Source organism: Bubalus kerabau, chromosome 14, assembly GCF_029407905.1.
Source record: "Bubalus kerabau isolate K-KA32 ecotype Philippines breed swamp buffalo chromosome 14, PCC_UOA_SB_1v2, whole genome shotgun sequence".
Lineage (NCBI taxonomy): Eukaryota > Metazoa > Chordata > Mammalia > Artiodactyla > Bovidae > Bubalus > Bubalus kerabau.
Genome location: NC_073637.1, coordinates 4,080,138 through 4,107,912, shown reverse-complemented (window position 1 = coordinate 4,107,912; position 27,775 = coordinate 4,080,138). Strand labels below are relative to the sequence as shown.

At 58.6% G+C, this 27,775-nt stretch overlaps 1 protein-coding gene across 5 annotated transcripts in view; it reads right to left on the bottom strand.

The window, feature by feature from the left end:
- Positions 1 to 27,775, bottom strand: part of TSNARE1 (t-SNARE domain containing 1) — a 118,809-nt gene that overhangs the window by 72,487 nt on the left and 18,547 nt on the right. For all 5 annotated transcript variants that reach the window (XM_055545682.1, XM_055545679.1, XM_055545680.1 and 2 more), the window contains exons 2-4: positions 9,846 to 9,962; positions 3,266 to 3,415; positions 1,946 to 2,413 (exon numbers count right to left, since the gene is read on the bottom strand). In XM_055545682.1, coding sequence (XP_055401657.1) covers positions 1,946 to 2,413; positions 3,266 to 3,415; positions 9,846 to 9,933 — 706 coding nt within the window. In that variant the 5' untranslated portion in view covers positions 9,934 to 9,962. The remainder of the gene's footprint in view (positions 1 to 1,945; positions 2,414 to 3,265; positions 3,416 to 9,845; positions 9,963 to 27,775) is intronic.

The window sequence follows — 27,775 nt, the reverse complement described above, 5'->3', positions numbered from 1 at the left end:
TGGGTAAGTAGAGAAAATTGATGATGTCAAAACCTGGCTCTTTGAAACAATCAATAAAACTAATAGACTTGCAGCCAGATTAGAGAACAAATAGAAAAGACACCAATTAGCAACAACAGGAGGGGAGAGGAGCTCTCACTACAGGTCCTACAGGCGTTCGGACGACAGGACCTTCAGGAACATGTGGAGCCAGCACCTCTGTCAACTCGGGTCAATGGGCAAGGCCCCGGAAAGACACCCGAGCGTGAAGCTCGCTGCCGCAGAGCAGGCGGCACAGGCTGCTGAAGGGACCGTGCTGACACTCTTCCCACAGAGAAAGAATGCCGTCTCGGATGGTGGCCACACAGTTAAGGGCATAATACCAATTCTACAGAAACCCTTTCAGAAAACAGGAGGAGGAAATGATCACTCACTCAAGACTGACTTATAGTTTCCGTAATCAGACAGCGAGGGCTGAAAAAGCAGTGACACAGATCAAGAGAAACATGAGAACGGGGCTCCGGCTCATTCCGGGTTCCTCCAACAGTGCCAGACCGGATACCTATGGAACCTCGACCCCAAACCCACCAGGCTCAAGCATGAACGCAGCGAGGATCCACAGGGGGTCTGGTGGATCCCTTACCTCCAGAATCAAGACTGAGCGGCTGCACACGACGGGCCAGGAGAGGGACGCAGGGGTCAGCAGACACTGCTTGGAAGAAGGTCAGACGGATGGACAGAAAGCGCAGGACGAGCCCCTGCCTGAAGCAGGCTGACACTGCAGTAAGGGCCCTCCCCCGTCAGCCCAGGGAGGCGGGAATCAGGGTGACCACCAGCAAGGACGCAGAGGCCTGAGCTCATACAACTGCTGTGGACGACGGGGCAGCAGCTTCTGACAGCTGAACTCACTCTCACGTGGGACCAGCAATCTGACTCGGGAATTCATCCAAACCCCCAAGAAAGCAAGGCTGCGTGTCCACACACAGACATTCCCATGCTCTTCCTCCGACGGTGAGGAGCCCGCCCCCAGCATGGACGGGACACGGACTGCCAAGTATGCCCTCCTGAGTGTGGGTAGGATGAGCTGCCAACACCCACACCTCTGGTCAGTCCTCAGCACGGTGGCATGGGGAGGGAGACGGCGCTGAAGGACAGCAGCCCGCAGACCTCACATGGGCTGGGGGCAAGAGTGGGCTGGCCGGTCTGCAGGGGGCCTGCACCCGCCACCGCCCCCACTCCAGCCAGCCCAGCCCCAGGGCAGCAGGAGACGTGACCGCAGCAGGACCGGCAGCGGGACTGGCAGGGGGACCAGGCGCCCTGCCCCTCCTGGCCCCATGGCTGCAGCCCCAACGGCCTCACACAGCCATCCCACGGGGGCCGCAGGCAGTCGGGATGGCGCCCGTCCACACTCAGCGCGGCCCCACTGCTTTCTGGGCACCAGGCAGCAGGCCTGCCCTGACCCCGGCCACCGCCCCCAAGCGCTGGGCCCAACGAGAGCAATGCCCCGGAAAGGCCAGGGCGGGCTCTGCCCGGGAGGATGGAGATAACCAGGGCCTCAGGTCCCCACCTGCCCACCCTGATGCCTCGGGGCCAGCCCAGCCCGGGCAAGGCCTCTCCTGGACGCCAAACCAGCAAGAGGGAGAGAACTGGGGAGGAACCGGGGTCAGCGCTGCCAGGACGCTGCCTGGAGGACACATCTTTCTTGCTCTGGGTCATGACCCGAAGGCAGGAACTCGGTGCCCTGCGGAGAGAGCTGCGTCCTGTCTGTGCCCGGCTCCCCTCTGCAACCCTGAGGGAGGGACGAGCCCCTGGATGCCCGGAGCTTCCAGGGGCCCATCGGGCGGCGGGAGTGAGGAGCCGAGGATGAAATACAGAAGGATCCAGAGATCACAGGGAAGAGGGGAGGAGGGCGGCAGCCATCGGTGGCCACGAGCTTCCTGCTGGCCGAGCTGGGCGAGGAACTCACCTCTGTGCGGCTCAGGGCCGAGGCCCTCGGAGGGCGGGGCCTGGCAGGAGAAGGTCTTGGCCACGGCCTGCTCCAGGGGCGTGAGGGCCAGGGCCTGGGGTGCCCCCGGCAGCTCGCCCAGCTTGCGCCTCACCACAGCCCGCAGGTCCCGCCACTTGTGCTTGACATCCGCGAGGTCGCGGCGGCAGTAGCCCAGTGCGTTCACCGCCTGCACGATGCGGCTCCACACGCGGTACCTGCGGGCGGGCTCGGCCCGCGGCAGCCTGCTGCCGAACAGCAGCTGGTAGTGCTTGCTGACCTTGGCCACCAGCACCTCCGTCTCCTGCGGGCAGAAGTTGGGCTTCCTCTTCTTGGCCCGGGTAGTGCTGGCCACATGGCCACGGGCCCGTGCAGCCAGCTCCTTCTGCGGGCCAGTGGGCAGCGAGGTGGGCTCTGGCGTCCCACTGCCATCGGGCGTGACCCCTGGCCCTGGAAAGGCACCAAAAGGCGGGTGTTTAAGGCCCTGGCCAGGGCGGGGGCGGCTCCTGGGGAGCCTCCTCTTTGGCTTCCAGTTCAGAACAGTACTTGCTTCCCTACTGGGTGTCCAGAGGCGTGGGTCTGAGTCCTGGCCCTGCCACTGCCTGGCTGGGTGCGGAGCTGTGAGGGACCTCGCTTCTGGGCCATGGTGCCCATCTGTCTCCAGAAAGGCCCTCCCCGGCCCTACTGCCTCCAACAGCTGATGTCAGGTGCAAGGGGTGAGAAGGCAAGGCAGCCGTTCCATCACAAGGAGCAGGCCCTCTGGGGCCAGGGCCAGGGCTTACCCGGGGACAGCAATAACCGCTGACATGCCAGACGTCCTGACCAAGAAGACGACTTCAGGTGCCGCTGACCTCTGCACAGCTGGCTGAGTCCTAGCCATGGCTGCCCCTCCCACACAGAGGTCCCCTGAAGGGCACACCAAGGCCCCTATACTCTCCTGCCAGCCCCCCAGCCACCCCTGCAAGGCAGATGCAGGCTCTGGGCCCAGGGGCCACAGGAGTTGGGCCAGCCCTTGCCTCTCCGTCCTGCAGCGCCAGCCTCCTCCCTGGAGCCCACAGGGCCCTGACGGCCTGGCAACATCCCTGGTCCAGCCCTGCCACACCATCAGCTGTCCTCGGGGAAGGAAAGGGCTAGTGCGGGTGAAGGTGGAGACGAGCCGGGACCCCTGCTCCAGCTCCCCATCCTCCCCGGCCGAAGCCCCTGGGAGTCCATTCCCCACCCACTGACCCTCCCACCTTAGGGCTCGGCATTTCTGCGTGGCCTTCCCTGGGACCCCAAGACCCAGCATCCCAGCAGAAGTACCTCGCTTCCTGGCCCTCGGGCCTCTGGGGGTGCCAGCTGGCCCCAGGTCACCGTCCCCATCCTCACCCACACAGGGGTCCTGCAGGCTGCTCTCTGGCGATGGGCAGGGGAAATGGCGGATTCCATACTTGGTCCAACATTTTGCGCACTCTACAGACAGCAAGGGACAGTCTCGGTTAAGCCCCCCTGCTCGGCTTGGGGCACCTCTGGTGGAGCAAGGCTCTCACGCAGGACAGCAGCTGCGCCGGGCCCTCCAAGCACCCACACCAAGAGCTTGCTCAGACCCACCTCCTCCAGGAAGCCCTCCCTGACTGCCACACTCCCCAAACACCCGCTTTTGCTGAAAGCCAGCACCAGGTCCAGAACTTCAGATATTCTTTCTCTGCACCCAGGTTCTTCTGAAAGGTGATTCCAAGCCAGTATGAAACTCCTTACAGCAGAGCCTCAGGTGTGGCCCCCAACCAGGCCAGGACTTTGACCAGTGCAGGGCAACATGCAAAAATGGAGAATAAGGCCTTGGGAACACTGGCGGCAGTTTGACAACTCCGAACCAGCAGCACGGGACCATGCCACTGTATTCTATAAAACCATCGTTCACGGTGCATCAGAAGTGAAAATGAAAACAAAATCAGTCCCCTTGATACTCGCTGCCAAGCCGAGGAGCAATGGTGGGCCCCCAGGGAGGACAGTTTCCTCTCTGATAATTTTCATTTATTCAGAAATACTTCCTGGACAGGTCTGCTAGAATTCCTGAGCCCGAAGACATGTGTCGTTAAGACAGACGGACACCTCTGGAACCAAGCTGCTTCCTGTGCACAGCTCTTCGGAATCAGAAGAGGCGGTGGTGCCAGGCCGAGACCACGTACCACAGCCCAGGCGCTCGGAAGGGGCTGCACTGTCCAGAAGCCTGCCTTGGAGGAGATGTCTGACCATGTCGAGGGCAAGCGAGGTCCAGAGCTTCAGCGCTGAGCTCCTGCAGCAGCAGCCTCTTTGCAGAAAAGGCCTCCCATGGAGCGTGTCTGCGGGTCCAGGATGGCCGGGCTCTCAAGAGGGCACAGCCTGACACGTCCGTCCCTCTTCCCCAGGGCTTCCGGGAGAGCCTGCGGGCAGGGCCTCCCCCCCAGGCACCTGCCCAGGCTCCCCTGCAGGCAAACAGCCCAGCCCCAGGGACTGCTGCCTGGGAAAGCGCTGTGTAAGGAGGGGGCACAGAGGCCCAGGCCCCGCCACGGGGCCACCACCGGCTTCATGGGGTGCAAGGGGCCAGAGGCGCTCGATGCCCTCGCTACACTGGCGTCCAGTCAGCACAAGTCCAGGCCTGGCCCACCTCCCCCCAATGCCCCGCAAGGTCCCCAGACACCCGTGGAGGAGCCAGTCTGGTCTGCTCTCCAGAATCATGTGAACTCTGAACTCTGGGGGCACAATGTAAATGCAAATGCAGGCAATTATTACAGAAAACAGTAAAGATCATCTACCACCACGCATCACGAGGGAAACTCTATCAGCACTCAGGGGTGAGGTCTCAGGCAATGAGAAGCCCAGACGGGGGATCTCCTGCCTCAATTGCCATGTCCATCCCATTCCACTGGGACGCGGGTGGGCACCCGGCACTCTCCAAGGATCCGCAGGATGGCCTCATGCCCCATCCCAGACCACAGCCCATCACACTGTCTCCCTGAGCTGGGGAGCAACAGCATTTCTGCCTCACACCCCCTGCGGCAAACATCTCTGCCAGTATCCCTTGATGGTTCCCTTACAAAGAGGCGTGGCAGGGCCGAGACAGAGGGAAGGAGGGGGTCCGGAGGAGGCAGGGAGCAGGGTGCCCTCCCCTGCAAGTGAGCCCACCCCCACCCCTGCCGCTGAGCCACAGGAGAAGGGCAGGTTCACACCCGTCTCTCCAGGTACCTCCTCACGGTCTGTGAGCCGCCCCTCTCTTCACAGACTTGGCGCGTCCGTATGCAGATCTGGGAGCTTTCCTTCCATTTATGTGAGTTCTTCACATGACAGTAACTTCCCACGTGGCTTTTTGCTGCATTTGTGATGGGACTTTACGGCAAGAGCCCACCCTAATCTCTGCATAATTAACTTTACGGTCCCCGAGTAACCCGTAACACTCAGGGCTTGGCACGCGGCAGGCAGTGGCAATCGCAGCTGCTCCCACACCTGGGGTCTCAGTGGAGCCCCTTCGTCCTGGCCTGGAGCCCCAGCCTGCCTCCCTGGCAGCCCTGCTGGTCACCCCCAGAATCACACCCAGCACCCCAGAAGCAGCCCCAGTCTCAACAGCTGTCAGCAAATGCAGATACTTTTCTGACAGAAATGCAATTAATATAGAAATCAGTTTCAAAAGAGAACTAGGAAGAAATACACATGCTTGAAAATGAACTACAATTCTAAATAAATCCTGGGTTAAAGAAGAATTCACAAGGGAAATTAAATATTTACAACTAAACATTAATTTTAAAATGCTATATATTTTTGAATTGTGAGATTCAACTAAAACCATGATTATTTGGACATTTATAATGGTAATGCTTTAACAGAAATGAATAAAAACTGGATATGAATGATCTTAGCAGTTAGGAAAATGAAACAGCATCAACTCAAAGAAAGAAGGGGGAAAACAGTAAAAATGTGGGCAGAAAGAAATCCATCAGATTTTAAAACTAGCTTTTAATAGAGATTCAGAAAATTAAGTCAGCCCTTTGGAGGGGTTTATAAAGCTGCCACGAGTCTGTCGATGTTGATGACAAAACAAGAAAATTGGGAGCAACAATTAAACAACATTAGGAATAAGAGGGGGCCGAGGGGGCCGAGGGGGCCGAGGATGCTGGCGAAAGGACAGGGCAGAGCTCAGCCTGTTAATTCGCTCGGTTCCCCCCGCCAGAGGGGAGCCTAACCCTGTCCATTTCCCGGTGGTCGGGGCCCAGCTGGATCGCAGCAGAGCAGGCGGTTGGAACCAGGGCCGCTGCCCTCGTGGCCGCGCCCCTGGCCACAGAGTGACGCTGCCTAGGTCCCACTGGATAACATGCGACTGCGTATCGTGCTACTTCAATCAACGTGAACATTCAGAAAAGTAGACATGCACCCACAGAAACACAGCAAGCTGACCGAAGAAGAAGCAGAGAGCCTGGACAGCTGTCACAGACGGCATGAGTAACAGGCAGTCCACAGAGGAGCTCCAGGCCCTCCCGGGGGAGGTGGTTTCACAGCGAAATCCCAGACACCAGACAGGAGCAATCTCGTTCTTCCAAAAACTTACAAAGAACACAATCAGTGGGACTAAGACCCCACATGCCACACAACACAGCCTAAAAAAATATAATAATAATAGAAAAGGGAACACAATCTCTGGGACTTCCCTGGCAGGCCAGTGGTTAGGAATCCATGCCCCCAGTGCAGGGAGCATGGGTTCTATCTCTACTCATGGGACTAAGATCCCATAAGCCGCACAGTGCAGCCTGGAAAAAATAATAGAAAATAAAATAACAATAATAATAATAGAAAATAAAATAACAATAATAGATGAGAGGCCACAATCACCATTTCTACTCAGAGTTGAACTGGAGCTTCCAGCGGGCTCAGGACAGAAGGAAAAACACAGAAAAGATAAAAGCGCTGACACAGAAGAGGTGAACGCTGTCATTATTCATAAATGACACTGTCTATACAGAAAACTCAAGACCCAACAAATTATTACAGTTAATAAAAAGACTTCAGCATTTTGATATTTGGCAAATCTAATACAGTTATGTTAAGTTTAAAAATAAAATAAAATTAAAAAAAAAAAAAAGAAAAAAAAAAAAGACTTCAGCAACGTGGCAGGACCTTTCGTCAGTGACTTTGTCAGTGGACAGAACTCAACTACGTTCCACAGGGAAAAGCTGGCTTCTTCAAGAAATCAAATCCAGGGACAAAAGGAAAACTAAAAGGGAAGCATCCAGAAGCCTGGAAAGACGGGAAAGGCACCATCAACGGGGGCCCAAACACGCCGCATCTCTGCGGGGCTCCCGGAACTCGCGGGTGGGAGGAAGCCCCAGCTGCATCTGGACAACATCTGGGCACGGATAGGAGGCCCGCCCTGAGACGGTCACACAGGAGACGTGCTGATGTCTGGGGGAGGGGGTCACGAGCGCGCAGGTGGCACTGGGCCAGCTCGGGGCATGACCCCCACGCCCAGCGGGCCAGTGCTGGGTTCATGATGCCACTGTGTCTACTTATCTCTTTGGAATTTCCCACATTCAGGAAGTTTAAAAATAAAATGTAAATATTACATAAAACCTGCACTTTCCTTCCTAGAACAACCAGTCGTGCGTGCACATTTGCACCAGCAACAAAGACTCGGAATGGGTGCTGCATTCCATTAATGCGCGTGCGTGCTAAGTCGCCTCCGTCGGGTCTGCCTCTTTGTGACCCTATGGACAGGCTCCTCTGTCCACGGGGATTCTCCAGGCAGCAAGAATACTGGAGAGGGTTGCCATTTCCTCTTCTGGTGGATCTTCCCCACCTAAGGATTGAACCCACATCTCTGATGTTTCCTGCATTGGGAGGCAGGTCTTTTTTTACGACTAGCACCAGCTGGGAAGCACCTGTCCCATTAATAATGGTACTATTTACAAAATTAGCAAAAAAAAAAAAACAAGTTTTCATTTTTGTTAAAATCAACTTAATGAAAGATACATAAAATATTTATGGAGAAAATTACAAACTTTGTGGAAAGACATTAAAGAGCCGTCAACAGAGAGGCCTACAGTCTCGTGGGCAGAAGACTGGTGAAGATGGCACGGCTGAGCCTCACAGTAACACGGGGTGGGGGCCAGTATCAGCCTGAGTGACGGGCGGGGCTCTGAAGTCCATGCAGCAACAGAGGCCAGAGTGCCCAGGGCGCCTAAGGGGCAGCAGTGGAGCAACCTGCCCTGAACAGTATCAACAGTTAGAATGACTGTGGAAATCAGGGTGCGACTCGGCACAGAAACAGAAAAACTGACCTAGAGAATCTGCACAGGTACCGTGCTTATTGCACCTGGCACCGCAGGTCTGTAGAGAGGGAATTTTCAGTTAAGTGCCCGGGGACAATCAGTCATATCACTCCACCCTCCCCGTATACAAACATCAACTCCAGGTGATTGCAAGACTTTAATACGAAAAACAAATTGTATAAGCTTCAGAGAAAGTAAAGGCAAAACCATTACCCTTGTGCTAGAATTTATTAAACAGGAAAATGCACATTTTGACAAGAAAGACTGATGAACACAGAGGTGCTGTAGTTAAAAACCGGCTTTCATCAGCAGCACCACAAGGAGCAGCCAACACGGTGGGAGCGGAGCCTCCAGACACGTGGAGGCCTTGCCCATGGACAAGAACAAGACAAATGGGAGGGAAAACACGCAGGGTTGCCTGAGACCCAAACACCCAGTGACGGGAAAAACTGATCCCACCAGATACCAGGGAAACGCAAACTGAAACCAGAAGACGCCCCTCCAGGCCCATGGGCGGGCAAATAGCCAAGGCCACCACCCTTCGGTGCCCACCAGACAGGGCCAGGCCAGCATGACCACCAGGCACTGAGCTGCCCACCCCACCACCACCCTCTCGTGGGGGCTGTCCTGACAGCGCCAGTATCCAACACAGGGCCCAAGACAGGCGCTCCGACGGCCCGTCCCCCGTGGAGCCGCTGTGCCTGCCACGGCCTCGCACATGACTGAGCACCCAGAGCAGGCAGAGGGAAAGGCTGCCAGGCGGATGGCCGTGACTCAGGGGCAAAACCAGCAAGTCGCAGGCTGATCCAACTGTGCAAAGTCAAGAGACACACACATGCTCACAGGGTCTGCTCAAGGACATGACATGGCAGCAAACCTCAAGGACAAGCCGGGAAGCCGCCATCCACACCCCAGGGAGGGGAAGGCGGTGGGATCCACCCCAGGCGTCTGCCTCTCCTTTCAAGGGAAGCCGCCATCCACACCCCAGGGTGGGGAAGATAGTGGGATCCAGCCCCGGGAGTCTGCGTCACATTTCAAGTCCGTGAGCACACATGCTCACAAACACACTCACTGAGTGTCAGGTCTGCCAGGGATCCCTAAGGACCTGGAGTCAGTTTCCCAGACACAGGTCTGGCAAAAAACCCCTCTGTAGGGGGATGGGAGCTAGGGGGTGAGCAGACCGCAGAGTCAGCCCATGGGAAGGGGCCCAGCACCCTGAAAGCAGAAGCAGACCCGCCCTGTGGAGCCCAGGATGCCGCCCGTCACCCATGGGCCTCCGTTCCCCGGCTGTGCCCCACACGCAGCACCTGGTCCACATGGGCACCTACAAGGCCATCCGCCAAGTACCCCAGCGCCTGCAGACTCCAGGGGACACCGCGGACGCCTGGACCTGCCCCCAGGCAGGGCAGCATCTCCCACTCTGCTCTTCCCGGGTGCTGACCCACGCCAACAACCCTGGCCCATCTGGGGCCAGGGTCACCCCTGATCCGGGGTCAAAGTCAGAAGGACAGAATCCGTCTGCAGTTACCATGGTTACCAAGGTAACACAGTGGAGACGCGCCCCCTGCCGACCCCGGCTGCCCGCCACATGCCCGCGCTGCCCTTACCTAGGGGCTGATAGCCTTGTCGGGAGGGCCCCCCGAAAGGGCCGCGGCTCCCCAGGCCGCTGCTGCCCGCGATGGATCCATAAGACATCTTCTCACAGGACGCAGGGCCGCACCTTCCTGCAGAGGAAACAAAACAAGGTGAGGGGAGAAGGGGAAGGTTAGAGCTGGAACTCAGGTTTCACTCCGGCTCCGCCCACCCCGCCCGGCAGCCTAACCCCTGCGACCTCACCTTGCAAGTCAACAACTAACGTCTAAACGTGGAAACAAGATCGAGCAGTGAAGAGCAACACAAGTGTTATTCAGAGTGTCAACAGCCTCCTAGACGACCCTAAGCAGCCACGGGATGGGAGGAAGGCGACTGGCAGGGGTGGGGGGACTTCTCCCTGAATAAAGCACGCAGCGCTCCTTCTCTCTCTAAATTTCATGCGTGGAAACTTTTAAAACATTAAAGCTTAATTTGCAAAATCCCAGTGAAATCCTCCTCCAGAAGGCTCGGCCTGGAAACACAGCTGCATGGGTGTCTGGCTTGAGCTGACAAGACCCAGGGCCCCCAGCATTGTCCTGCGCGGCCAAGAGACTCGGGGCGGGCAGGGACCAGGACAGCTGTGCACCCGCCGTGCACCAGGCGCGCGTCCAGCGTGGGCAGGAGGGCTGGCCCCAGGAACCTGGCCATGTGGGTGGCAAGGGCTCCCACAGGAGCTCTCAGAGACCCTGGGGGTCCGCAGAGCTCAAGCAGGAGCAGGGAGCAGGGGCCAAGCCTCTGAGCCACAGCTTGGAGAAAGGGGCAGGGCAGCCCTGGGAAGACAGAAGGGGCATCCGGTGTGAAGCGGTCCCTTGGCCACAGGCGGAGGCTGCGGGCAGCTCTAGGCACCCGCCGAGCCGAGGGTGCACCCAGCGACTGGTTGCAGGCGGGCAGCTGGACAGGACTGCGGTGACCAGCCAACAGCACAGGTCACCTGAGGGGCAGAAACAGGCCAAGGGGCTGCCACCAACGTCCAGGCAGCTGAGGGGTTGTGGGCAGTCCTGGTCTGAGATGGAGGGAAGACCCCCAGCCTGCCCCTCATCTAGCCTGCGGTCTCCCACGGCCTGTGCTTTTTCTCGGAGACTGGGAGATGGAGGCCACCCACTGCAGGGACCACAGAGCCAGCCCGGCCGGAGGACACCCAGAGCGTGTCCTCCACCTGCTGCCCAGGCCCCCTGGCAGGGCTCTGGGCTTCAAGGGCCTGGGCGCGCGGACCCCCGGGGCTCCCCCCGCACCCCTCACCTGCCCTGCGCCAGGCTGCACCCTCGGCTCCCGTCCACTGTTCCTGCCCACCCTGCACAGCCAGCTCACGGCCGACTTCTCCACCAGAGTGTCCACACCACGAGGCCAGGGAGAGGGCAGCCACGGGGGGAGGAGCAGAGCTGCTGGCAGCCCAGCAGGCGGGCGGAAGCTGCAGCAGGGCCAGGCCGGAGGGCCGGCGGATGCCGCTGAGCCAGGGTGCCCAAGAGGAGCCCCGGGCCGCCTCAAAACTGCCGGGCAGACTCCAGGGAGGGATGCCCACTCCCCAGGAGGCCTTCTCCGGAGCAGCTTCCGTGACCGCCCACCCGGGTGGCCGGCCTCCTCTGCCTCAAGCCCCTGGCTCATGGTGGCGCCAGGCTGTACCCTGGACGTCAGCCCCCTGCAACAGCCTGAAGAGAACTGTCTGTCCCTGGACTGCCCAGATCCTGCCCCCTGGGCACCAGCGGAAGCGGGGGTGCCAGAGAACGCCCCAGCAACGCAGCCCTGCCCGCAGGACAAAGTCCCCAGGCCCCGGAGGAGGGAGCGGCTGGCCAGCAGGACACCACAGGATGCCAGGCTGGAAGGGGCGCCTGGACACAGCCCAGGCTGGGGGCCAACGACCCGGCTCCAAGGCCAGTGCCGAGGCTGCAGTAGGGGGGACCCTGCCTGTGACCTCTGCCTGCAGCTCTCTCTTGCTGGCCTGGGGCTCACAGAGGCCAGGGGCCCCCCAAGACCAGGGCGGACCCTCCCAGCAACAGACAAGGAGTGGTATTGTCTACGCGGGGGCATCTCAGCATGGGCCCTGCCCCCACACTATACCAGAGGGACCCCAAGGATGGACAGCGGGTCCCGGCGGGGCCCGGCACGAGCCGCTCTCTCATCTCTGGTCCCGCTTTCTCCTCTGAACCGGGGCAGCACGCCCGCCCGTGGTGGATCAGGGTGCCGTGTCAGAGACCTCTAGGAGCTTGTCTGTGAGCCGGGGCCCTGCGGCGACGCTGGACAGCAGCACCCCTGTGGGAGGCCGAGGCCTGGAGGCCAGAGGGGGTGCCCCAGGGGCAAACAGGGAGGAAAAGGATGGGCTCTCCCTCCTGCCCTCGGACTCCCGGAGGCCTGAGCTGACCCAGAACAGGAGAAGGGCACTGGGACCCTGCAGCCCCTCTGTGGGGGAGAGCTGACCTCCCCAGAGGGCTGCACTGTGCCCAGCATCTTGCTCCTGCTGCAGCCTCGGTGAGGTTCTCCCAGCGTGGTGATGGACCTGACCACAGCAGGTGTCCTCCCCGTCCAGGACGCCTCCAGCCTTGGCAGAGCACACGGTTGGGTCCCCGGCCTGCCCCACCTGGCCGGGTACCCCCGTCCTGAGCCGGAACCCAGTCTCCCCCCCTATAGAAGGTACCAAAAAGGGAGCCCCAGGGAGGGTGGTGAGTCACACCAGAGGAGGCGTGCGGAGGAGGCCACCCTCAAGGCACGCGTCCTCACACTGAGGGCCCCCTGCACACCTGCTCCCACCCGAACACTCACAAGCCCCAGAGGGCCACAGCGAGGGCTCCCAGCCTCCCTCGCCTTGTCCACCCCCGCGTCAGCCGTGTCAGGGCCGGTGGCCCCAGACACATGGGGGAGAGGCCCGAGACCACCCAGTCCAGAAGAACCCCGGGGGCCGGGTAAGGAGCGGGGCCCCCAGGTCCGCAGAGGGAGGTGCGTCCAGCCTTCCTCCCGACCAAGCCCAAACCTCCCGCCACCCTGGTCTGCACCCCTCGGAGTGCCCTCGGCACCAGGCCAGAGGCGGGGGTCTGACGTACCCATTTGGGAGTCCCCTCCTCCAGTACCTCGGCTCCCATCCAACCCTGGCCATGTCCCTGCCAACAGCCCTCGGGACCTCACCCTCATGGCCGAGCTCGGGGCCCCAAGCCCCTGATCCCCAACCCAGCGCCTTGGGGTCACCCTCCTTCCTCCTCTGTCTCCCCTCCCCGCCCAGCCCCGAGCAACCACAGGGCTCGGTCCTGCCCCCCCTCCCCAGCACACACAGCCCTGGTGGAGCCAGCTGTGGTGGCACCTGGTGCCCCTGGTGGCACCGTGGGACCCAGGGGTTGGCATGGGCTGCAGCCTGCTCGCCATCACGGCCCAGTGCCCCCCAGACACGGCCACCCTTCCTCCGGCCACACGCCAGGCCTGGAGACACAGACACAGGGCCAGGCTGAGGGGCTAAGATGGCAGGTCCATCAGCCCGACTCCAAGGGATGCGACTCTCCTGTGCGGTGAAGTTTCTGCGATTCACTGAACCAACACAAGCAGAGGGGGTTGGGGCAACAGGACTAAACGCCTGACCTGGGCCAAGAGCGGCCGCAGGCCTCGCAGGGCCCGCTCCGTGTGAGGCATGTGGGAAGGCTCCCTGGAGGAGGCAGGCCTGGGGAGGAAGAGGCTCTGCGGGCCGGGCCGGTCAGAGGGAGAACCAGCCACGGCCTGCCCCCTACCCAGACGCCCTCCGCTCACCTGGTCCCAGGTGCGCTGGCGGGGAGGCTGCCGGGGAGCCCTGCCCTGCTTCCTTCTGTGCTCCGCTCCACCCAGGCGGCGGCGGCTTCAGGGAGGCAGGAGGCCCCAGGCTGCGCTACTCAGAGACCGAAGCGCTGCCCTCGGGGAGGACGGAGCAGCAGCAACACCGATGCCCAGTCCCACCCACATCTCTGCGAGGCAGGCCCAGTGGCCCAGGCTGCTGCCCACTGAGGGCCCGGAGGACACTGTGATCCACCCCACAGCAGAGCCCTCCCTGGGCTAGACCCAGGCCTCCCTCCACTGACCGCTACCCACGGGCCCATCTCCCTCCACTGACCGCTACCCACAGGCCTATCTCCCTCCACTGACCGCTACCCACGGGCCCATCTCCCTCCACTGAAAGCTACCCACGGGCCCATCTCCCTCCACTGACCGCTATCCACGGGATGGTCCCGCCTCCCTCCACTGACCGCTACCCACGGGCCCATCTTCCTCCACTGACCGCTACCCACGGGCCCATCTCCCTCCACTGACCACTACCCTCGGGCCCGCCAGAGTGGCTTCATACGGTAGTATTCTGGAGCCAGAGCAGCTAGGAGACCCTAGGATGAAGAGCAGGGTGTCAGGGGAGACCCAGCACACCGGGCCCCACGCCTGCCGTGTCCTGGGGAGAAGACGTCGGGGCCACAGGGCCTCAGCTGCAGCACGTGGGCTCCTCTACCTCCACTGGGACGCGTGGGATCTAGTTCCCTGATCAGGGGTTGAACCCAGGCCCCTACATCGGGAGCACAGAGTCTTAGCCACTGGACCACCAGCGAAGTCCCTGAGACCCTACTTTTTAAAATGAGAAAACTGAACTCAGGGAGGGGAAGCAACTCACCCATGGTCTCACAGACAGACGGGTCGAGGTCAAGGCGCTCCCTCCGTGGCGGAAGTGCTCCCCACGCCTGCCCCAGAGCTCTCTGCCGGTCCTCCCACAGCCCACGGCCACACCTCCCGCACCACCAGGCCCCCGCGAGCACCCGCCCGCCAGCTGGAGCTGGCAGGCTGCGTGTGGCCGCAGTCTGCACCACGCACAGACGTGTGTGGGCCACTCGCTCACGTAGCTGTGAGCGTGACGATCACCCTCCCGGCCTTGTCCCCTAAGATGGCGTGATGCTTCAGACCAACGGGAGCACATGTTTCTCGGTTACAAACACCATTCTTCACAGACAGGAATTAAGACTACTTGGAGAAATGGCTGATCCCAGGACTGGGGCAGAGAGAGTAAAAGGTAAGCCTAGATCATTCTGTTACATGAAAGAGCAAGGAAGTGATCAAAGCAAGGCAGGGCCATCGCCAAAGGGCCCAGAGGCCAGTCCGAAAGGCTTCCTTCCACTGGCCAACTCTGCGACAATTTGAGCATGAAAAATGACGATGGTAATAAAAGATTGTAACTTTTATTTATTATAGCCTCTAAAAAACACCTATCGTGTATTGATTTATCTGGCTGCATCAGGTCTCGGTGGCGGCACAGGGGGTCTTCCATCTTTGCCGCGGTAGCTTCCTGACCAGGGTGGAACCCAGGCCACCTGCATAGGGAGCTCAGTCTTAGCCACTGGGCCCCCAGGCAAGTCCCTGTTATAGCCTTGTAATAAAGAAGTAAAGTGAAAGTCCATGAGTCCATGTGGTTGTAAACACACACAAGGAAAAAGCTCTTCGTCAGAGCAGACGCTGACAACTGGGAAAGCAACGTCCTTACGAGGACTGACTCATACGGAACACCCCAGTCACACAGCAACACAAGAGAGGACAGACAGGTCAAGGAATGATAGTAACTCGTTCAGGCAAGAACGTCCAGCGGGCCTGAGAACTGCTGGGTGTGAGTCCCATAAACAGCAGGATATCCATACAGTCTCAAAGAACCTTCCCCAAAAAACTAATTAAAAGTGGAGGAAGAACAGCTCTGCAGAGGAGAAACTTCACGGATGTCGGCTTGACCCCAGGACCTGGGTCATGCAGTGGGGGACAGGTCAGACCTCACTTGCCCCTGCCACCAGACACCGAGGAGGAGACAGCAGCCTCTCCAGGCCCTCCTGCCAAAAACGAAGGACCACATGGACAGGAGACACACCCGGCTAAGCGACGGCCCGCAGAACAGCCGACCTGCAGCCTTCTCCCGTGTGAGCGTTGCAGACAAGGAGAGACGGAGGACCTGACCATCCAGGTTCAAGGAGGCCAAGGAGATGGCACCCCCAAAACGAAACGGGATCCTGGATTTCATTTGGTGGAGAAACGTGTCACTGGGCTCACTGACGAGGCCTCTCCCGGGAACACCAGGAAGACCTTAGGCCCCAGTGCTGGCCGCTGTTAACGCTGCTGTTGACACCAGCCCTGGGGTTACACAGGGAGTCTGCATTCGGGGGTCAGGAGCATCGTGTCTGCAGCTTGCCGGGCGGTCCAGAGGATCACGTGACAAGCCCATGAACACAAAGAGGGAGGGGAGGGAGCAAGCACGGGATAACGGCTACACGTGCAGAACTTGGTGGAGCAGAGGCTTCCTCTTAATACGGCGACTGTTCTCAAAACTAGAGTTACTTTGTCCAGGAGTTTTAAGTTCAAAACAAACTAATAACTCTACTAGAATATTTTTTAAGGAACATATTCAAGAAAGGTGTAAGATCTGTATATCGAAAACTGAAAACGCACATTACTAAAAGGAAGTAAAGAAATCGTAAATGAGTGATGGGCCACAGCAAGCTCGTGGGGGGCACTGGGACCCCACGGCTATGGGAAGCAGCTCTAACGCGCCGGCATCGGCAGGGAAATGACACACACAAATGCTTAAGGTGTTTTCTGAAACTAAGAAGTTCCTCCCATCTCAAAAACAATCTATTAGACAACTCTTGAAGAAAGAAAAAAAAATTAAACTGAAAAAATTCTTTTAAAAAATAGTGAAAATATTACCTATGAAAATCAGCAGAGCGTGTTTAAAGCAGTTACCAGACAAAAAGTCAAAATGCTCAATATTTCATGCATTTAAAAAAAAAAGGAATCAAATGGACTTCATTCTTAACTCAAAAGTTTGGAAAAGAGCAAAAAATTCAGAAGTAACCACAAGGAAAGAAGAATATAAACAAAAGTTAATATTAATGAGGCGGGAAACAGAAAAACAATAGAACTAATTTACAAATTAAAATCCTGTTTTCCATAAAGTACTAACAAAAGAGACCACCAAGAGCTGAAAGAAAAGAGGGGAGAAACCAGAGACACAGTATCAGCAATGAAAAGGGCGGCGGGTCACCAGACAAACGCCTGAGGGACTCACTAAGGCCCTGCTTTCAAACCTCTATACACAGAAACTGTAAAACACGGTCGGGACGGACAGTATCTGAGGGACACGGAGCTCACCAGAGGTGACGCCCTGGAGACAGAAAGCGTCAAGAGACAAATCTGGATAAAAGAAATAGAAAGTTTTCATAAAAACCACCCCACAAAACGCCAGGGCCAGAGGCCTTTGTGGGGGATCCTGCCACGTTTCCAAAGCCGAGCACTTCCAGAGCTCCATACATTATCCCAGGGTGCTGACGGAGCAGGGCAACCTCCAGACCCTTGTGTGAGGCACATACAGTAACACCAATACAGAAACCTGATGAGCACAGTGCAGGACTCGGGAAAGTTACACACCAGCGCTGGCCTCGCATATGCTGCCAGACACTAAATGCCACACCAGGAGACAAAACTCAGTCCTGACCTGCTCATCTTTCTAGGGATGCAGGGCACGTTCCGCCTTAGGAACCCATTAACATGACACCACATCCACCCAAAGGAAAGGCTACACGTTTCCCCACAGACGGACACTAAAAACAGCATCAGCAGAATCCCTGATGAAGACAATCAAAAATATTTCCTAAAATGGGAAACACCCGCTAATCCTAAAACGAGCGTTTGCTCCGTGGGAAACAGAAGTGGGGACTAACGGCACGACAGCGATGGAAATGCCAACACAAGTTAAAGCTCGCAGAAGCAACGAGCTGGGCAAGCAGCTGCAGGTAAACTCACCGGTGCCAGCTGGAGGGGAACCCCAGTCACCAGAGCAACCCGAGCGAGGACAGGTCCAGGAACGAAGGCCACACGAGACGGCGGTCCCTCCGACGACCGAGGCGGAGCGGATCATGTGGACAGCACCCCCATCCTCAGACAGGACGGCACTGCTCACAAAGACGTCGCTCTCCCCTCCAGGTAAACCCCAGCCAGCCCAGAGCGTCCACACAGGAAGACACCACGGAAACAAGCAGATAAGAAGCACCAGAGAAAGAAGGGCCGACACCGCTACGACACGGTGAATCTGGAAATGTCTCGCTGACTGAGGGGAGCCGAACGCAGAGGCCACACACCAACGCCCTGTTTCTGTGAAGCGCCCACGACAGGCGGGTCTGCAGGAGCGGGACACGGACAGTGACTGCTCGTGGGCGTGGCGCTTGGTCCAGCGTGACCAGAGGTCCGGGCTTTGCTGGCGGTGATGGAGGGTCGCCCCGTGAGGAGCCTGAAAACCACTGGAGCACACACGTCGGAGTGGGATCTGTAGGGGACGTGAGCTCTATCTCGACAACGTGAGCTCTATCTCGACAATGTGAGCTCTATCTCGACGACGTGATCGTAACACACACTAGAAAGTCTCTATGATTAAAACCAGGCAGGAAAACACAGACCAACGGAATAAAAAAGTAAGTCTAAAATGAGACCCACGTACGTATGGACATTTAGGATAGAATTTGTAATAAACGGTGCTGGGATATCTGGTTAGCCGCGTAGGAAAAGAGTGGTTCATGCCTAACATAGTGAGAAGAGCCTGCGCCAAAGCAGAACAGTCACCCAAGTGACAGAGAGAACAGTCTGAGGAAAGTCAAGCTCCCTTGAACCCTCATGAGGGACGGTTTCCTGGAGAGGACTCAGAGCCAAACGCTGGGAAACGAGAGGCCCACACGCGCCCGCTGCCCCGCCCAAGCCCCCCACCTGGTCTCCCCCTCCAGGAACTAGGCCCCGTGACACGGGCCCCCGCGGGCGGGGGAGGTGCAGGGTGGGGGAGCGCTCCCACCTGCCCCGGGTCAAGGGGGCACATTGGCACCAAGGCCACTTGCAGTCTGCGTTCTTCCCCTGCGCCTCCAGGCAGCTCTCCCCGCACCCCACATCCAGACCCCAGCATTTCCCCAGAGCCCCCTCCCTCACCAGTCTACTAAGACCTCTCCTTCTCTGGGACTCAGAGAAAAGGCCGGCAGGCCCCCAGGACTGGGCAGGAGCACGCAGAGCAGGCTGGGGACTGAGCAGGACGCCCTGGGGAAGGAAACCATCTGGTCTTTGAAGGAGCCGCAGGGCACAGACCCAAGGCCCTGGGAGCTGGCTCAGGCCAGGCACAGGCACCTTCAAAGGACAGCTGGGCGGTCTCAAAGGCCTGTGAGCAGAGGGCCTGGCGCGGCCGAGCTCACATCCCACCCACGGACAACCTAACTCCGCCCCAACACCTCCCCCTCAGCTTGCCCAAGAAACCAGGATGCAGGCCGAAGACAATTCAGCACTCCATCCTCCAGAGCAGCCCCGGGGCGCCACCTGCACTGGCCCTCGGCCACCCCCAGGACCTGCCCCAGGCCACTGCAGCCTGGGTGGGTGAGAGGTGGGGAACCCTGAGGGTGGGGACCCCAAGACCACCAGGCAGCAGAGGGGCACTGACCCGGCTCGGAGGAGAGGCCCTCCCCCCACTACACAGGGAGGGGCCCCAGGCCTGCGCTCCTGACCACGGGCTGGCCAAGGGGAAGCTGGGCGGAGCCCAGGATGGGGTTGGGGGTGGGGAGGACAGCCCCCAGCCCGCCAGGCTCCAGAGTCTGAGAGCCTGGGCTGAGCTCACGGCTGTCGGAGCCCAGCAAGGACCACGACCCACCCAGATGGAGACGAGGGAGGCTGGAGACAGAAGGGAGAGGAGGGAGGAACACGACCCCACCGGACAGAAAAGCAGCCGGGACAAGCCGCCTGGCCGCCCCTGCCCCTGTGAAGGCGCGGCCTGCATGAGACTCTCGGCACAGACTCCAGGGACCCCGAACGCCGGAGCTCAGTCACTGGGGACTCAGCTCCGAGCCGTCACTTAGGAGTGGGAAATCCACGGATTACAGGCCCCTGGAGGGTTCTCGCAGATGAAAACGCCTGAAATGGAGGGAGGCACTGAGGCGGAGGGGGGGCAGGGAGGGGCCTGGCAGCGGGGGAGGCCAAGCCCAGGCGGGCTGCGAGGGCCCCAAGGCTCGCCACCCGCCAATAGACGGCTCAGTGAGACAGACCCACACAGGACAGAAGCTTCAGGCGCCCAAACACCCAGAGCTCCCGGTCCCCGGCCCCCAGGGACGTGATAGGCTGAGTGGGAAGACGCCGCCCAAAGTCACAGCACGGGGACTTCCCTGGTGGTCCGGACGTTAAGACTCAGGGCTTCCGCTGCAGGAGGCACGGGTTCCATCCCTGCTGAGAAAATCCGCACATGGGCGGTACAGCCAAAAAAAAAAAAATCAGCACAGTTGGAGTGCCTCCCACCACCCCGAGAGCAGGCCCTGTGCCCCCAGGGTCCCCCAGCGCCCCGGGAGAGCAGATAGGCAGGGCTGCAGCAGCCCCGGCAAACCACGCCCTGCACCCACCCGAGAGCTCTGCGCTGAGGAATCAGACAGGAAGCACTCGGGAAGCCAGAAACACTACAAAATAAAAACACAAAGCCAGAAACAACCAAGATAGCCAGCAATAAAGAATTAAATACATCGCGTTAGGTATCTAAATAGAGTATGACGCAGAGAATTTAAATAGTGTTAAAAGCATATATTCAGTTGTGGGGGACATGCTCCCACACGACACTAAGGGGAAAAATGACGCTAGAAAAGCACAGGACACAGAGTTACCCTGAGGAGTGCGTGTCCTGGCCGCGGGGACAGAGGAGCGCCACTAGGTCACCCCACTCCTGGGCCATCGTCACCCATTCCTGAAGACAGCCCAGACACACACCAAGTAGGCCGGGACCCGCTGGAGTCCTCCGTCTGCTCGGGCTGCTCACGTTAGTGGCGCACAGGACACACAGGACCCACACGTGGAACACGAGAAGCAGGACAGAGCCCGCAGGCGGCGGCGTTTGTGCAACAGCAGAAGGGACACACGGCGCCTCGGGGGTCACGGCCAACCCACCTGCACGCACACACACCCCGAGACAACGCAGACGCACAACAGGGCTTCGAAACACCACGGCGGGGGGGGGGGGGAGCTGCCACGGAGGAGCACGCAGTCGGGGGTGGGGGGAGCTGCCATGGAGGAGCACGCAGTCGGGGGCGGGGGGAGCTGCCATGGAGGAGCACGCAGTCGGTCCTGAAACACCACAGCGGGGGCAGGGGGAGCTGCCACGGAGGAGCACGCAGTCGGTCCCGAAACACCACGGCGGGGGCGGGGGGAGCTGCCACGGAGGAGCACGCAGTCGGGGACGGGGGGAGCTGCCATGGAGGAGCACGCAGTCAGGGGCGGGGGGAGCTGCTGTGGAGGAGCACGCAGTCGGTCCTGAAACACCACGGCGGGGGCGGGGGGAGCTGCCACGGAGGAGCACGCAGTCGGGGACGGGGGGAGCTGCCATGGAGGAGCACGCAGTCAGGGGCGGGGGGAGCTGCTGTGGAGGAGCACGCAGTCGGTCCTGAAACACCACGGCGGGGGCAGGGGGAGCTGCCACGGAGGAGCACGCAGTCGGTCCCGAAACACCACGGCGGGGGCGGGGGGAGCTGCCACGGAGGAGCACGCAGTCGGGGACGGGGGGAGCTGCCATGGAGGAGCACGCAGTTAGGGGCGGGGGGAGCTGCTGTGGAGGAGCACGCAGTCGGTCCTGAAACACCACGGCGGGGGCAGGGGGAGCTGCCACGGAGGAGCACGCAGTCGGGTCCCGAAACACCACGGCGGGGGCGGGGGGAGCTGCCACGGAGGAGCACGCAGTCGGGGACGGGGGGAGCTGCCATGGAGGAGCACGCAGTCAGGGGCGGGGGGAGCTGCTGTGGAGGAGCACGCAGTCAGTCCTGAAACACCACGGCAGGGGCAGGGGGAGCTGCCACGGAGGAGCACGCAGTCGGGCCCCGAAACACCACGGCGGGGGCGGGGGGAGCTGCCACGGAGGAGCACGCAGTCGGGGATGGGGGGAGCTGCCATGGAGGAGCACGCAGTTAGGGGCGGGGGGAGCTGCCATGGAGGAGCACACAGTCGGTCCCGAAACACCACGGCGGGGGCGGGGGGAGCTGCCACGGAGGAGCACGCAGTCGGGTCCCGAAACACCACGGCAGGGGCGGGGGCCGGGGCGGGGGGGGGAGCTGCCATGGAGGAGCACACAGTCAGGTCCCGTCCACGGGAGACAAACCCAGTCGTCGGACGAGGCCCGGCCACAGGAGATCAGAGGTGGGAACGGCAAGTGGTCGCCAGGGGTACAGGGTTTCTGTGCCGGTGTGAAAAAGTTCTGGAATCAGGTGGCGATGGCCACACACCATCAAGAACGGACATTGCTAAGGCGCGCTCTGTTACTGTATAAGACGACACGTGAGTCCCATCACAGAACGGCCCAGAGTGGGTGGTGGGTCACAGGAGGCTACAGGCGGACGAACTGCCTTAGTGCGGGCCAGGGCCTCCCAAGTGTCTGCCAGGCCCACATGTCACTCTTACGATCAGGAGAAGGAAAGATAAACGTGGTCCTTGAGCCCAGCAAACACACACGCTAGCACTGCTGGACGCACGGGCCGGCAGGCGGCACTCCACCAGGCCCGAGCAGCACGCGGCCGCGGCTACAACTGTGCCCAGGCTGGACAAGCGCACAGCACAGCCTCAGGCAGTCTGCCAGCATATAGACCCATGGCACGCCAACACCACGCTCGGCCACCTGGGGCCACGGGAGCTGCCCAGTGACACCCATGTCTGCAGAGCACACAGCCAGGAGCCTGCCCAGGATCCTCAGCAAACGGGCACGGCCACTTGCCTTCAGGTCACATTGTTAATTTCTGCAGCCTGGTGGAGGCTGAAGGCCCAGCCGTCCACAGATGGGTCTTCATCCCCAGCCAACCCCAGCCTGGCCTGGGAGGAACCCAGGCTGACCCTCGACCCGGCCACAGCTGGATCAGGCCAGGGCACCCAGTGGCCCCTGACCCTAGCCACAGACCAGCCTGCAACCTAGGAGTCCCCGGTTCATCACCTCCTAGCTAAGAGAACTTGCACCTCCTGGCACCTGTGACAAGGAGACAAGGCCACAGACCTACTTCACGTGGCTGAGTTAACTCCTGGCAGCGCGTCAGCTGCACAGCCGTGCTCACTGCTCCGTCCATGTCCCAGCCCTGCAGCACCCACCGCCAACGGGAGACCCTGAGACACAGAGCCGGCCAGGCCACCTCTCACCATGCACGCACTCCTGGGCCAGACCCCAAGGGCCCATGCACGTGTGCCTGTGTGCGCAGAGGCAGAGGAGGGGCCGGGGGCTGCAGTGACATGCAGTGGAGTGTTGCTATAGCAACTTGGATTCCACGTCAAACACAGCGCCAGCCAGACACCCCAGGCACCCCGAGAATGGTGCCCAGAACAGCCACGGAGAAGCAAGGATTGCTGACAGCACCAAAGGGTGGTTAGGATGCTGGGCACACAAGCCCTTCCCCAGCCCCACCTGCCACTCCGCCCCCACCCCAGCCCCTCCTCCCGCCCTCCTGGGAAAGGCCACAGGAGGCCCGGCTTTGGGGCCTGGCTCTGCCTACCGCCCTGCTGCCTGCCCATCAGCCAAGCCCTCACCCAGGATGGCGGCAGGCAAGGAGCATGGAGACTGGACCTGAGTCGCGGGGGCGGCAGCCCACGGCACAGCTGCAGGGGCCAGGAGTCATGCCCTCCGCAGACCCCAGACTTCCAGGGGGAGTCGTGGGGGTGGAGGAGGGTCATGGTGGAAGCGGGAGCTGGGGGCCCCATTCTCTCAGGCACGACCCGCTCGGGAGGGGAGCCAGCCCGCTTTCTGGGCACAAGCCCCCATCAGGCCCAGGACTTGCAGCCCGCAGCCACCATGTCATTTAACCTTGGGGAAGGAGCCTTTGCTTTTACACGTCACAGACAGGAGACTGAGGCTCAGACAGGTTAGGAACCTCCCCAGGAAGGAACCTGCCCAGGAAGCCCAGATGACCTGAGACAAGGTGGGATCCAGACCCAGGTCTGTCTCCAGACAAAGCCTGTGCTGCACCGCCCCCCTACTTGGCCATGGCAGTGGACACACCAGACCGGAGCTCAGGACATGCCTGGGTGTCTCAGCCCAGCTTCCCCAGCAGAGGCCAGCGACGCAAGGACAGCCAAGGTCATCCGACGAGACAGCCAAAGCCCCGGGACTCTCCCCAGCCCTTCGTGGGGGGCCACCGACCATGATGAGGACAGGCCTGCTGAGAACACCGCCGGCTGCAGGGAAACAGGGCAGGCACATACCTGCCACCTCGATCCCAATGGCAGAGGCTTTATGCTCCTTCTCCCTGTGGGGAGGGAGAAGACCCCCACTGTCCCGGACGAAGACAGGCACACACTCACTAAGTTCATGGAGGGCCCCCGGTGTGGGAAGGCTGGGGCCCCACGGGGAAGCCCCCACCGCACAGAGGGAGCGGGGAGGCATGGGCTCAGTGTGCTGGGAGCCAGGCGTGCTTCTGGAAGCACCATCACCACCATCACTGCCTAAGTGTCCCGGGGCGGTGGCTCCCTCCCAGCCTCACCCATGCTCCCTCCCAGCCCAAGGTCACATCACCCACCCTCAGGAGCAGCACCAAGAGCAGCATGACTGGACAGGAAACTCCTGCCCTCCCCCACCCCTCAGCCCCCATTCATGGAAGCAGGGTGTCCTCCATGAGCCACCAGCCCCATGGCGACCCCCAGGTCACAGCCACCCCCTCCGCACAGACAACAGGACACAGCCATGCTGAGGAGACAGAAGCTGGGAGACAGCTGCTTTCACGGAAGAAACTTCAGCAACTTAACTGGCTGAGGACAAGACCCCCCACCACAGGAGGGGTGGGTGACAACAGGAAGATGGGGGTCCCCCTTTTTGCAGACGGCAAAGGTAAATCACAGGTGTCACTGCCCAGAGTGACAGGCAGGGGCATGGGCTGGACCCCCAAACCAGGAGCTGAAAGTGCAGACCCAGCTGGAGGAGCCCCTGGGGAAAGGAGAGCTTGCCCTCAAGCCCTAACCCACAGCAACTCCCTGCAACCCCTCCCCTGACTGCCCACCCACCAATGCAGGGCCGGCCGGTGCCCGCCCTGCCCCAAGGCCTGCAGGGAGAAGGCGTCCATGGGTAGGATGGGCTGGCAGGACGGAGCCGCCCGTGGAGCTGTCCGTGGTGCTGAGCACAACGGGCCCAGAGACAGTCTGGCTGGCCCTCAACTAATGCTGCTGCTGCTGCTGCTGCTGCTGCTGCTAAGTCACTTCAGTCGTGTCCGACTCTGTGACCCCAGAGATGGCAGCCTACCAGACTTCCCTACCCCTGGGATTCTCCAGACAAGAACACTGGAATGGGTTACCATTTCCTTCTCCAATGCATGAAAGTGAAAAGTTAAAGTGAAGTCGCTCAGTCGTGTCAGACTCTTAATGACCCCAAGGACTGCAGCCCACCAGGCTCCTCCATCCATGGGATTTTCCAGGCAAGAGTACTGGAGTGGGGTGCCATTGCCTTCTCCACAACTAATGTTAGTTAAAGTCAATTAATGTCAATGATAATGTCAAATAATAGAAGGGGAAAGACTAGAGATCTCTTCAAGAAAATTGGAGATGCAAGGATGGGCATGATAAATGACAGAAACAGTAAGGACCTAACAGAAAGAGAAGAGATTAAGAAGAGGTGGCAAAAATACACAAAGAACTATACAAAAAAAATTCTTAATGACCAGGATAACCATGATGGTGTGGTCACTAACCTAGAGCCAGATATCCTGAAGTGTAAAGTCAAGTTAGCCTTAGGAAAGCATTACTGTGAACAAAGATAGTGGAGATGATGGAATTCCAACTGAGCTATTTAAAATCCTAAAATATGATACTACTAAAGTGCTGCACTCAATATGTCAGCAAATTTGGAAGACTCTGCAGTGGCCACAAGACTAGAAAAGGTCAGTTTTCATTCCAATCCCAGAGAAGAGCAATGCCAAAAAATGCTGAAACTACAGCACAATTGTGCTCATTTTGCATGCTAGTAGGTTATGCTCAAAATCCTTCAAGCTAGGCTTCAGCAGTATGGTAGTAAACAAAGAACTTTCAGATATTCAAGCTGGGTTTAGAAAAGGCACAGGAACCAGAGATCAAATTGCCAACATTCGCTGGATCATAGAGAAAGCAAGGGAATTCCAAAAAATTACTTCTGCTTCATTGACTACGTAAAAGCCTTTGACTGTATCAGAACAAACTGGAAATTCTTAAAGAGATAGGAATAGCAAACCACCTTACCTGTTCCCTGAGAAATCTGAATGCAAGAGAAGAAGCAACAGTTAAAAACCTTACATGACTGACTGGTTTAAAATTGGGAAAGGAGTACATCAAGGCTGTGTATTGTCACCCTGCTTATTTAACTTCCATACAGAGCACATTATGCAAAACGCTAGGCTGGATGAATCACAAGCTGGAATCAAGACTGCCTGGAGAAATATCAACAACCTCAGATATGCAGATGACACCACCCTCATGGCAGAAAGCAAAGAACTAAAGAGCCTTTTGATGGGGGTGAAAGAGGAGAATGAAAAAACTGGCTTAAAACTCAACATTCAAAGAACTAATTAGGTCATGGCATCCAATCCCATCACTTCAAGGCAAATATAAAGCAGAAAAAGTAGAACCAGTGACAGATTTTATCTTCTTGGGCTCCAAAATCACTGCAGTCGGTGACTGCAGCCACAAAATTAAAAGACACTTGCTCCTTGGAAGGAAAGTTATGACAAACCTACACAGCATATTAAAAAGCGGAGATATCACTTTGCCAACAAAAGTCTGTATAGTCAAAGCTATGGTTTTTCCAGTAGTCACATAGGGATGTAGGAGTTGGACCAGAGAGAAGACTGAGTGCCGAAGAACTGATGCTTTCAAACTGTGGTGTTAGAGAAGATTCTTGAGAGTCCCTTGGACTGCAAGGAGATAAAATCAGTCAATGTTATAGTAAATCAACCCTGAATTGGAAGGACTGATGCTGAAGCTGAAGCTCCAATACTTTGGCCACCTGATGTGAAGAGCCAACTTATTAGAAAAGACCCTGATGCTGGGAAAGAATGAAGGCAGGAGGGGAAGAGGCAGACAGACAATGAGATGGTTTGACAGCATCACTGACTCAATGGACATGAATTTGAGCAAACTCTGGGAGACAGTGAAGGTTAGGGAAGCCTGACATGCTGAGTCCATGGGGTGGCAAAGAGTTGGACACGACTTAACAACTGAACAACAACGTGAATGAGTTTAACCTCTCCAGTCAAAGAAAAAATGACTCTCAGGTTAGACGGTAAAGCAAATCCAATCTCATGCACATGTACAAGACACCCATGAAGGAAGCAGGAGGCGGCAGACAGAAGGATCACACACGCACACAGGCACGTGGAGGGGTTGGGGGCGGGCAGCACTTTGTGACCCAAAGCTGGGAGCACGGAGACGAGGCGAAGGGCGGGGCTGAGGGTAAACATGGTGTTGGTCCACAGTCGCCAGCAGTCGCAGGAGACACGGGGGAAGGGACAGAAACAGACTCTCGCAGGAGTGCAATTCACTTCTCTGTCAACGACAGAGCAGGCAGACAAAAATTAAGACACACATGACCCACACACGCATCGGCCGCTGACGCCCAGAAGACAGAGCAGAGCTCCTCTCCAAGCTCCTGTGGAACACTGAAAGCTGACTCCATGCTAGAAACACAAGAAGATCCTCATGAAACCGGAAAAGTTCAAAAGAGAACCACTGAAATTCTCTGACCAAAATGCAATTAAAATTAGAGTAACAACAAAACCAAAAAATCAAAAGATGCTTTTAAGACTTACTCCTCAACAACTCTTGAACCAGAAAAGAGACTGCAAACCAAAATGTCAGCCCTTCCAGACAGCACTGATAAGGAAAACGCACTATCAGAACTTAAGGAAGAGCCTTTAAATATTAAACACTTTTTTGAAAAGAACAGAAACAGATTAATCAA